The sequence below is a fragment of the Perna viridis genome, chromosome 5 (genome assembly GCF_037379345.1).
Source record: "Perna viridis isolate PV_CMFRI_1.1 ecotype Kerala chromosome 5, ASM3737934v1, whole genome shotgun sequence".
Classification (NCBI taxonomy): domain Eukaryota; kingdom Metazoa; phylum Mollusca; class Bivalvia; order Mytilida; family Mytilidae; genus Perna; species Perna viridis.
The window spans coordinates 26,602,047-26,614,778 of record NC_142449.1 but is presented as its reverse complement, the minus strand read 5'-3'; the positions used below and the strand labels follow the sequence as shown (position 1 = coordinate 26,614,778).

General features: G+C 33.2%; 1 protein-coding gene across 1 annotated transcript in view; it reads right to left on the bottom strand.

Moving 5' to 3' along the window:
* The window catches only part of LOC148616871 (macrophage mannose receptor 1-like), a 114,466-nt gene that overhangs the window by 66,815 nt on the left and 34,919 nt on the right, over positions 1–12,732 (bottom strand). Inside the window, exons 17-23 of the mRNA XM_088584015.1 lie at positions 9,630–9,821; positions 7,855–7,971; positions 6,720–6,833; positions 4,500–4,553; positions 3,204–3,380; positions 2,026–2,271; positions 928–1,088 (exon numbers count right to left, since the gene is read on the bottom strand). Coding sequence (XP_088440141.1) covers positions 928–1,088; positions 2,026–2,271; positions 3,204–3,380; positions 4,500–4,553; positions 6,720–6,833; positions 7,855–7,971; positions 9,630–9,821 — 1,061 coding nt within the window. The remainder of the gene's footprint in view (positions 1–927; positions 1,089–2,025; positions 2,272–3,203; positions 3,381–4,499; positions 4,554–6,719; positions 6,834–7,854; positions 7,972–9,629; positions 9,822–12,732) is intronic.

Genomic DNA, 12,732 nt, shown 5'->3' with positions numbered 1-12,732 from the left:
TGATCAACTACAAATACTGTTTCTATTTTTAAATATAATGACCTTGCTTCTATTTATATGTATTTTGATGCTATACTTCTAAATTTAGATCTGGATATAAACCATTCCTTTCCGTAATTACTCTCAGCCAATCATGGCAAAAATTACAACGTCTATATCCAAAATACATTATCTACATATACATGTATAATATTTAAATTAAGGACTTTCACTCAGTCAATAAGTTATATATGTAAGTCCATAATTGATAAATATCTAACCTTAATAATAACACAGTCTTCTCTGGTTTAACAGGAAGTTGATTTCAAGCAGCACCCAAAATTATCTAAAACTTATGCCTCATTAATAAAAAGCCTATGACCAAATTTAAAATCTATCCATCTTATGGGAAGCCAAGATACTTGCTATGAAATTAAGCCAATTGGATGAACAGAAAGACAAGTTGATTCCAATATACCACACACTTGTTGACTGGGAGTACAACATAATGTGATTTAATGAGGTAGACCTAGGGTAAGGGACATAACTCATGAAGTCAGTGATATGTTTGCATCATATTCAATTTCACCAAAGCCTAAGCTTTCATTTGACACAGAATAAAATCAGTCTAAGTTACTTTGATGCTAACATGACATTGATGTAAAACGCTGAATACAAACGTTCCAATGGTTTTTAAGAGTTGTGTCCCTTACCCTAGGTCTACCTCCTTAAGGTTATAAAAAATGCCTAAGAGGGAAGGAGCTACTTGTACAGAAAAAAAAAACATTTCACTTTGTTGATAATGCACCCCTATGTTGCTATACTGCTAATGTCTCAAACAACTGGAGTGTATGAGACTTCCTACAATATACATTTTAAGCTGTGCATCTGTTCAGAACATATACATATATAGGAATGCTCCATCCATATGAATTCTATATATCTAACCTTAAGCAGCATAATAACACAGTCTTCCCTGGTTTGACCATTCCAATTATTAGGTTCATTTTTTGCCCACTTTGTGTAAGTGACTTTTGAATCATCTGACCATTCAAATGACATCTGATAGTTGTGGTCGTTCAAACCTGTCCAAAATCCTCCATATACCCCTGGAAATGCAAGATTGTACCATTATTGGGGAAAATCTAACACAAGTAGAATAAGAAAGTGGGTAATTTCTTCTGAACTAATATATATGAAATTGTATTATGACCATGTTAAAGGTTCAAATCAATAGTAGTTTGAGGTCTGAGACCCTAAATTTCAAAACTAAAAACTTTGAAATTCCATTTAACTGGGTCCTAGACCTTCAATCTTTCAAATTAACACTTCATTGAGGGCTCTTGATTTTCCTCATGTAGACTACTGATTCAAAACTCCAAAAAGTCTAGAACTATCCTATCTTGAAAGTAAATTGTGAACCCCTAATTGTAAAATATAGGGGGACGTCAAATATTATAAAGGTATTATTATCACGGTTGCTAATTTTCGTAGGCCATGTCAACTGAATATATTGGCAAGTATCAATTTTTTGCAGTTTAAAAAAATGATTAGTATTACAAAGTGTTAAAAATCAACTTCGCAGATACTATTTTTCATGCATTTTATTACACCCAAAAATAGCAAAAAAATTATACTTTTACAGTACTGATAACACAATTTCATCCAAATTAACAAAATTTTACATGGCACCCATGACAGAAGTCAACTTTCCTTAATTCTATTCTGTCAGAATGAAGTTGCTACATCACAATTCTCATTCTCAAATACTGATTTAATAGACAGAATCAAAGAATCCTTCTACAAAATGAAAGATACCATGTAATTTGTACAAGTAAATGGAATATTTCATCGAGGATTATCATTCACTGTTTGATTAAACCTTACAAAATTTAACAACCAGTACCCCAGTTTCAATACAGTTACAGATATAATGAGAATGGACATGGTGAATATGTCCAAAAGACAACATCTCCAGCAGGATGAAAAATGTCAGCTCAAGGCCATTTGAGTGGATATTTCTGAAAATAAGATAACAGAACATACCGCCATCACAAATACCACAAGAAAAGGCACAATTCTTCAGCATATACGTAGGATTCTTGCTGCATTCTCCAACTTTAGCCCAGAAGTCACATTCATTCGAGATATGCAAGTTTTTACAGTCTCTCATACACATATTACAACTCAGATGGCAGTTCTTGGACATCCACACAGGATTTTTTGAACATTCTCCTTTCTGAGCCCATTCATCACATTTTGTGTCACTTGAGTGGACATTAAAACACATCTCTGAAAATAAGATTAAGTACTGAACATCAAAACAGTTGAAACAAGTGTTTTATCAGCTTAGGCCCCATACACCTACGTTATTTATGTAAAATACTCGCTCTGTGATTACCTTGTAATTGTAGTAAAGAATTAAAGCCCACTTCCCATAACTGTTAATCCGCTTGGGTTAGAAAATTTCTGGAAACCAAAAAAAAAAAACAACTTAATTTCAAATTAGGCTTTTAGCCATTTAAATCAAGGAAATTCTTTTATGAACATAAGCAAAATTAACTATATATATTATAGGCACAGCACCTGGAAAATGATCCCATCTAAACAGGAAAGTTTAGTCTGAATCATACCAATTCTACTAGAAAATGTGTTTGATAAGGTTCTGACCAATGAAAGTGGTCAAAGATATTCATTCATCCATATCTTTTTTCTCTATTGATTAGAAATTAAATGCAATTAAAAATCCAATGCTGAAGAATAATAACAGTAAAACATAAATATAAAAGAAGGACAATATAAAGATTTACATTTATTTATATATTTATTTATAAAATAAGTCATTAACACTTTAAAATCCATCCATTGGGAGACATGATAATTGCAACAAAAATGTGGACAGACAAACGGACAAGGGGATTCCAATACACTACCCGTCCCACTGGGATCAATTTAATGATCACCCTAAATTAATTCCAGTGTTTACAGTAGACAATAATGACACTGATGTAAGCAGTGTAATTACATGTATGTGTCTCAAAATTTTGCAGACATATAAAGAAATTTTGCCCATTCCGAATTACGTCATAATGCAAAAAACATTTTTTAAAACAGAATCGCAATTGAATTCCAAATGATCATCTGCCATGAACGAAAGAAAATAGAAAGAAAAACACTTTCTAGGTGGGGTAAAAATTGAACAAATTAAAATAAAATTATCTTACTTGAAGGAATCTGACTTGTGAGGAAATCTTGTTCCCCTTCCCCATTTATGGACACTAAATCGGCGTCTTCCTTTCTACATGCAGACCTGGCACCTTTCCAATTTGTTTTATTCCTTGCAATCAAATAACAGTTTGACTGATATGTAAACCAGCCCTCTGGACAGCCATACATTTGATCTGTAATGAAAAAAAATTCTTCATAGAAAAGAATTCTGTGAACTAACAATTATTTCAGTATTATTCTATAGATAGCAGTGAATTTTATCAAATGTTCCAAGTGTAATAAATATTGATAATTCACAATGTGGAATAAATTCAGTTATTTCTCTCTCAGACTTTCTACTGCCAAAATGTCACAACTTTGATATCAATCTGCCAATCACAGAATTTAAAATTCATGTTGAAAACACTGATAAATTATGAAGAAAATCTATATAATAAATAGGATAATCAACTTGCAATTGCTTGCCAAAGCCAATCAGTTTTTGCTTTTATCATTTTTTTTTCAAATCAATGACAGATTTTCTTTGTGTTGATAGTATATTATTACAATATAGCAAGCTTACACTGGTTGCCAAATATCACTCACAAGATAATTATGAACGAACAAAATGTAACTAGAAGTATTGTGAGCAAGATCACAAAAAGAATACACTCAGCTTCAAATGGATTTTAATGGAAAACATTTGATAGATTATCTCCTTTTGGCATCATCCAACAGTAATTATATTCCTTCATGCACATCTACATATGATACCCAACCTTCCTATAAAATTTCATCAAAATCCCTTGAGCACTTTAGAAGGAGTTGCACTCGCAAGGTTTAAACATGTAAAGCCTTAATTTGGATTATCTGCCTTTGGAGTCCTCAAAAAGTAATTACATTCCTTCATGCATATTAATACGTGATACCCAACCTTCCTATTAGATTTCATCAAAATTTACAACAAATGTTCAGGAGTTGTTGTGCTTACAAGAAATGTAGACAGACGGATGGACGGACCGACCAACAGACAGACAAGGTGATTCCTAAATACCTCCAAACTTTGTTTGTTAGGGGTATAATTACAAAACAAGGTATTGCACTAACAATTCCAACACTCATTTTAAATCATATAGAGTTTGTTAAAAGGAATTCACCCAAAACTGAAAATAAGAGAAAAACTACAATTTATCATGCCAAAAGCTGTGCATCAAAATATAAATATTCTGCCTAGTAAAAGCTGAGAAAATCAATGGACCATAACTTATTTCTGCTCTAGCATATGGACAAAACGATAGATAAGGTGAACAAACCTTCCCCAACTCTTGGTGATTCTGGTGGTATTGGTGGAGGTTCTGGGCTAGCAACTGAAATGTAGGGTAAAGAGAGACAATTGAATACACAGATTTTATCATTTTAAAATTTTAAATAATAGTTTACAAGAAAGAAGTTCTGGTTTATTAAATCCTAGAAATGAAAAAAAGATTTTCAAGGAATATCTCAATGAAATTATGAACTTAGCACTGACGTTCTTACAATAGTTTTATCATTATATACTGTGAAAGTACTTCAATTCATGGATACCAATTCTTGTGAATTAGGGAAGATACACAAGTATGTGAGTTCTTATATTTGTGGTTTAGAGGATTCCAGTATAGACATCAATGGGAATCTGCTTTCATTGGGAACCAAATTTTGTGGTAAAGCCCACCCACGAAAATTGGTACCCCATGAACAATAGCACTTTCACAGTAATCAATACTACATTGTCATGTACATCTACAGTGAAACCTGTCGAAACAAAGAAACCCTTTTGGACTTTCAAACAGGTTCATTTTAGCAGGTGTTAGATTTAGACAGGTGTTTGGTTTAGACAGGTGCTAGATTTAGACAGGTGTTTGGTTTAGACAGATGTTCAGTTTAGACTGGTGTTCAGTTTAGACAGTTGTTTGGTTTACCAAGGTTCAAAATCCATTTAAACAGATATGAAGGCAATTAAAATAATGTCTAGATTAGTCCAATTTTCTGGTTTTCAATGTTTGGTTTAGACAGGTTCCACTGTATACAATGTATTTATCATGGAGTAATCCTATAAATCTCTGTCAGGCAGACAGACATGGACTCCTTGTTGATTAGGGGTATACAATAAATAGACACTACAGATTCTCACACAAAAAATATTAACATATACACTTATTAGAATCAAAGACATAAATGTGCCGTTTATGTGCCATTTATAACATTCCAGCTGAAAAGAATACCTGACATCTCAGCCCACAGACATCTTAGATCATGACAAATCGGCCCATGAATAAAATTTTCTGAAACTTGTTTTTAGTCAATAATTGGTGAATTAGTATCTGAAAACATTTTCAAAAAGAATCTTTGCTATTAGTTTTAATAATGAAATGGGAATCTTGGGATGGGACAGACGGCCACTGTGAATTTTGTCTGGAATTTTAAACCAGCTAATGCCATGAATGTATCAACAGAATAAAATGCAAAGAAGTACAAACTCAATATAAAAATTCACAAATATACTCTGAGGTTGCACTATACAAATGAGATTCAGGTGCACTGTTTTGAACACAAAACTGACCTGGTCTAATTTTGTAAAACTTAAAAATAAAAGGTGAAACTTGGTGGAAATATTGATTGTGGGTAGTAGAGCATTTGTACATAAATAGATCCAATACTTGTGAAGGTAAAGACGTGTAAAATGCATGCTTTAAGATATCCAGAAACATTCAGGTCCTCACCAGATTGGGTTCTCTTCCCTGCGCCAATTGGCTGTTTTTCAAAAATGCAAAATTTCACACGAACTTTAAGAATTAAAATCATGAACAAATTGCTTAATTACAATAATACCATGCCAACTTACTTTTTCTGGCAGTTTGTAAATGCCTGATATTTTAGAAAACCTATTTTTTGACAATTGTTTTTGGGAAGGCACCCAAAATTTGTTATGAAAACTGATGTATAATTTTATTATGTTACTATGGCTACTGATTTTCATAACAAAACAGAAAATAATATCTATCTTTTTTTTCAAGGATCTCCATAATGTAAGGTTTTGAAAAATATATACTTTTTACAGGAAAAAAAATGTTGGATTTGCTTGTTTAAGTGTCTCAATATAGCTTTATTTCCAAAAAATGTCATAAAGTTATCTGCAGTGACCTATATATATACTGGAACCTAATGACACCAATTTCTTTAAAAAAATTTAAAAATTGTATTAATTTGAATATTGAATATTCTCATTACAGGCCAAGTGGTCATGATCTGAGATGTATATGGGCCAAGATTTCAAAACCATGCTAAAAATACCCCATTCAATCAGAAAATGTTAAAAAGAATGATCAAAAGAAATTTTGGTTGAATTAGAAAATGGCTCATTCTTAAAATTTTAATCTCCATCGCATTACCTATGCCAACTTTTTATCTTCTAACTGTTTAAAAAGAGAATACATTCCTCAAAAGTAGGTGTAAAAAAATGTTGCAAAACATTAATCCAACAAATTATGTCATACCAGATTTTCTACAAATAAAACCAAGTTTTTCACTACACTGCTTATCTTCCCATTGTCCAACAGTAGTAACAATGGCTGCACACTCTTCATTCTCATCAGCACCGTTTGGTTGATCTGAAAAGAAACTGATGTATTGAAAAGGAGGCTCCAGGCTACTAATGATCATTTCATGTCAAAATAATACAAGAAACTGACAAATGTTCCATCAAAAGGGGGAGCAACTCCTGAAACAAAGATTTGGGTCTCCAACTGATATACACTGAAAGAAATTATCATCCCACCCAGAAAATAGTACATCTTGCCCAAGACTGAAATTGTACATTCTTTCATATCGCATATCAATTTGAAGTTTAAGTGACAACCTGCTTGACTCTTAAATGGACAAGTATTAAATCGTTTAGTGATTTTTATTAACAGTTGGTTCACTTTACTACTTTGATTTTGTTCACTGTAGTTTTTACTAAGTAATAAGTGTGCTACTTACTGCAGAATAAAAGGGAATTATTTTAAAATCTTCCAGATAAGTTCGCTAATGTAATACATTCAAGGCATACAACACAAAGACATTTGAGGCAGATATAACATGCTATTTAATATCTGCACCATGAGAACTGATTTGTTCAAAAGTCATAATTTTCCTTTCCTCTTTTCTTCTACCCCGGATTTGACTTTTTATGAGCAACTCAGCAGGTGTTTCTAGAAAAGCAGAGGACATATTATTTTGGTTATTTCATGTTTACATTGATTTCCACTAGAATCTTGGTTCCCTTGATTACTCTTAATAACAGTAATTTTGAAGTCAAGACAGAAAATATCACAGTGAGCCCAAAAGGGCAAGATGTGATGTTTCACCGTGATGTATTCAATCAGGCAAGGTCATAGTCAATTTGACCTAATATTGTCATTGGAAATGCAGATATGACTTCTAGAATCACTGCAGTAGCCTGAGACATAAAACATCAGGCACCAAGAACAATGGAAAATGATCAAGTTACTATTATAGAATAAAATAATGATCTGCGAATGAATCTATCAAAGTTAAGGTAACCTTGCGGGACCTTTTCCAAACATCACCATTTTTCACTATCGTATGTAATAAACTCAATAAAATAAAGGGCACACAATAATAACATACCAGGCATCCAATGTAGTAGTGAGAATGGGCTTCCATCAGACCATCTCCACCCCTCATTGCCTCCCCGACTGTTGGCACCAATCCAGTAAGGACTTATTTTACTCTTTTTAATTGCACCTGGAAAAAAGTTCAACAAAAGTGTGATGTAATTTTTCTGAATTTTACTTATTCTTAAAAACATGACCGTACATGTCTGGACCTGTGTCAGCACATAATTATCTTCAATATGTATATAAACAATAAGCAAGTCAAAATCTAGAGTATGGCTTAAAATTTTCAAATTCAGTAATGTACTAAAGATAAGCATATACTGCAGAAGAAAAGTGTTTAAAATGATAAAAATGTGGGACAAATTAATCAAATTTCTTCATAATAGGATCCCCGTACAGGTCCGGGTGATAAAAGAATAGGCCTGCAGCAGCGCTAAGCTTGTTGTAAAAGGCGACTAAATAGTGCTCAGAACCCTAGCCGGGGGCTAGGGCGCTCTGCCCACAGAGCAACTGGGATGTGTGCCCCAGGTGGTGGAATGGGGTACCCCTGGCGTGTTACATGCTGGGGTTGTCAGGCTATAATACGGAAAACCTTACCGCAAACCATAGTGGTGCACCGTGTTGGGAAAGATGCCACGTTCCTCACACGTTAAAGAACCCTACTGTGGTATTTTCCCGGAGTAGGAACCATAGGGCTCCGCCACAGGAAGCTAAATTGCCCGACCCTACCCACCTATCCCTATTTCCAGTGGCAATCAAAATTTGTCGACCCTATTGTCCTTGTGTCCCATCCCTTTTTCATTTCGTCATCATTTCATGTTCATTTTATCATCAATTTCATGTTCATCGTCTGAATATAGCTGAAATATTGCTGCTCGGACATTAAACCCCAACAAACAAACATCATAATAGGAGGTCCACATTTTCAATATGTATATAAACACAGTACAAAGTTTGAATAATTTTGGTAAGATACTTTTTGAGTTCCAGACTACACAGTAGGTACACCCTAAACATGACGGAGGATGGACATTTACTTGATCTGCTTTTACCGTAGGTAACACTGGTAATGATTAAGGAGTTAGACCTAGAGTAAGGGGCATGACTCTTGAAAACAGTGATATGTTTGTATCATATTCAATTTCACCTAAACCTTTCGCACTTTCACTTGAAAAAGAATGAAATCAATCCAAGTTACATTGATGTTTACATGAGATTTACATAAAAAGCCTGAATACAAACATTCCAATGATTTTTAAGAGTTGTGTCCCTTACTTAAGGTTTACCTCCTTAATACAAATGTTTGAATCATTGTTCATCTTTTTGGAGTTTTATAACATTACCTTTCTCCACATCGATGCTGATTCTGATGACCATAACACAATGTATCAGAGAAAAGGTGTTTAAGAGACAACAAGAGTCCTTCTATTTCAAATTCAAAAGTAAATCTGCCAAACAACGTAAGGCTTAACTGGAGAAAGTTAGTCTTGTAATAAAAGAAACACCCTTTCCTTTTTTTTAGGAGGTAGACCTAGGGTAAGGGACGCAACCCCTAAAAATCACTGGAACATTTGTATTCACCTTTTTACATCAATCTCATGTTATAGTTAAAGTATAAGTCAACATGCAAACACAATATACCAAATATCTTGGCTTTCCCACGAAGATGAAAAATATGTTACAGAAAAATGTATTATCCTATTATGATGTTTGTTTGTAAGGTGATTGCAATATAGCCCCATTCTAATGAATGGAGTAAAATTTACAGTGACATGATATACTGACCTGCCAAGTAATACTGTTCATTTAGTGAAGTTATACTTATAAGACTTCCTCCTAAATCATCACATTTAGTCCTAGCTGTCATCCAATCAACTAGTTCATAGCCAAAATGGTAACACACATCCTTAATTTTGGTATCTTCCCAAAACATACCACATTTCTCACTCCAAGTTTTTGATTCAGTTGTTGTTGTGGCTGAAATCAGATTCAAAACTGTTAGGCAGTAGAAAAAAAAGTACCCTGAACCCTACCCCCAACTTTTGTTGCCTTTCACTAGGTCTTGTAACATATTTAAAACTTAACTTTTGGATTACTGTAAAAGTATTATTGTTTGTGGGGTACCAAATTTTGGTGTTTTCTTCAATTTGGTAAATCACGAAATTTGGGTCCCAACAAAAAGAAAATTTCCCTTTTGTTTGTATGATAGACTTTTCAAATCCACAAATTCAAGAATTTGTGAACTGATAATTTTTCCCTAAACCGCAAAATTGGGACCCAGGAACAAAAGGCTAGAAACCACTAATTCCACTTCCCATAGGCTTCTATGCTAATTTCACAATATTCAATGGCTTCTCTGGACTTTACCTTAACTTTAACCTGCAGAGCACTATATATCAGCATGATTCTACATATGTCAGCTCACAATCCTCAGAATGGCATGTGGGATTAGCAGACTTGCAGTGCAGTACTGGTCACCGGAAGTGAAGGGTCTATAAATAGCATGGGAAATCCCAGTGTTTTCACAAGATAGGGGTATATATAGAAATCAATATGGAGATTAGGCTTCACATCACAAGAAGCAAAATGCACCTATAAATTGTACAGAAATGTTTTTCCTTTCAGAAACTGTTTAATTTTTTAAAATAAGATGAGAACTTTTTTCACAGCACTATGAGGAACAGGGGTAATTTCTGTGCAGGACTATTTTTATGTACGTTCCAAATGCTCATTGGTTGAATTGGTGGTCTGTAACCTAAACAGTCACTTTTTGTCTTAGAAAAAATAAATAACTATACAGGTATCTTCCTACACACATACTGAATGCATTTGCAAAGTTTCAGTGAAATGTGACAAGCACTTTTTTAAATATTTGATTTTTAAATATAGGGTAACCAAGTTGCGCGAGCAAAAAAGTGACAATATTCTACCATACTTAAATGCATTAAATATTTGCAAAGAACCTTTTTTGACTTTTCAAATAAAAAAATCAATCACAACTTGTTTTTTAACAATATTAATAAAGAGATAGTTTTAAAAGTAATCATTTTCTGAAAAATTGGTCTATTTTTAAAAATTTATTTCTGACATGCCTCCCCCTTTTTCTTGATCACATGTCAAAAATCCTAAATCTTTAAATTTTCACAAAAGGTGATATCTTTGGCTTTAAATTTGTAAATACAGTGTTTTCACATTAAAACATGACCAGAAAAGGGCACCTAAAGTAAAAAAAATTCTCAAAAATGGATTTTCCATGTTGCCATAGGGGAATGCTTATATGGCCTTAACTGCAGTAATGAAAGTGAGTTTTTCCTCATTTCTAACCTAATTTTTGCTCAAATCTACACAAAACTTGATTTCAAGTGCTGATTACCACCATATTTAGGCAAATATAGCCTCAAAGTTTAATATTTAATATTTTTACTAAATTTTCTACACTTTTTACAAGATAGGACATAAAAATCAGCCAAAAAGACCAATTTTCCATAATTTGGACCTATAACTTAAAAAAATGCATATTTTGAAGGATTTTTGTAGTGTTTTCCTCTCGTGGCAAAGTTTACAAGATCTTCAAGTAGTTTAAAGCTATTTCAAGAAACTTTTCATTTTGCCATGGCTTCATCTTAAGGCTAGAAACCACTAATTCCACTTCCCATAGGCTTCTATGCTAATTTCACAATATTCAATGGCTTCTCTGGACTTTACCTTAACTTTAACCTGCAGAGCACTATATATCAGCATGATTCTACATATGTCAGCTCACAATCCTCAGAATGGCATGTGGGATTAGCAGACTTGCAGTGCAGTACTGGTCACCGGAAGTGAAGGGTCTATAAATAGCATGGGAAATCCCAGTGTTTTCACAAGATAGGGGTATATATAGAAATCATTATGGAGATTAGGCTTCACATCACAAGAAGCAAAATGCACCTATAAATTGTACAGAAATGTTTTTCCTTTCAGAAACTGTTTAATTTTTTTAAATAAGATGAGAACTTTTTTCACAGCACTATGAGGAACAGGAGTAATTTCTGCATAGGACTATTTTTTGCGTACATTCCAAATGCTCATTGGTTGAATTGGTGGTCTGTAACCAAAAGTACTTTATCAATATTTCCCTTTGTAACACCAAATAATAAATATCTTTCTAAAATCACATCTAAATATGACCTACTACTCAACATTCATAGTTTAATTAAAATGTGCTTATGGAGTTGTACTTAGTCCTTGTGTTTCAGCTTCCCCTACCAACCCTAACTTTCAGTGCCTACCATATGGTTTTGCCATTTTTTGACAGGTACTATTAAAGTCTGAATGTGTCTCAAAACAAACCAGTCAAAAACTTTTGGAAAAATAAAAAAAAATTGCATACCTATACTGGCCCAGTTTCATAAAAAAATCTAAAATTGAGATTTTCTCAAATCCTCAATTTCAAGGGTTCTGACTGGACCAAATATGAGCTGAGGATAACTTTGAGGAAGATCTCAATTTGAGATTTTTTAAGAAACAGGGTCCTGACCCTCATTTTAAAACACAGTTATTTTTTCTTCTTTACTAAACATATGGATGGACAGATCAACAAGTTCCTACTATTCATACTACCCAAGAAAACTATGTAGGGCTATTTTGGTGGGTGTTTGGGATTTGGAGTTTATTAAAAAAAAAAACTTGACCAATTCTAATTTTGGCATTTTCTACGTGGTGCACTAAGTAACTTAAGTTCAAATATTTTGTGGATGTTATTTTGGCATTTTTAGAAAGACTGCTGAAAAATGCTAAAATTAGCACCCTATGAAAATTACCTATTATATAATATTTAGAATTAGATCATTGTATTTGATTACTTTTCACCAAGTACTTTCTATTTAAGTATTACATGTATTGCAGG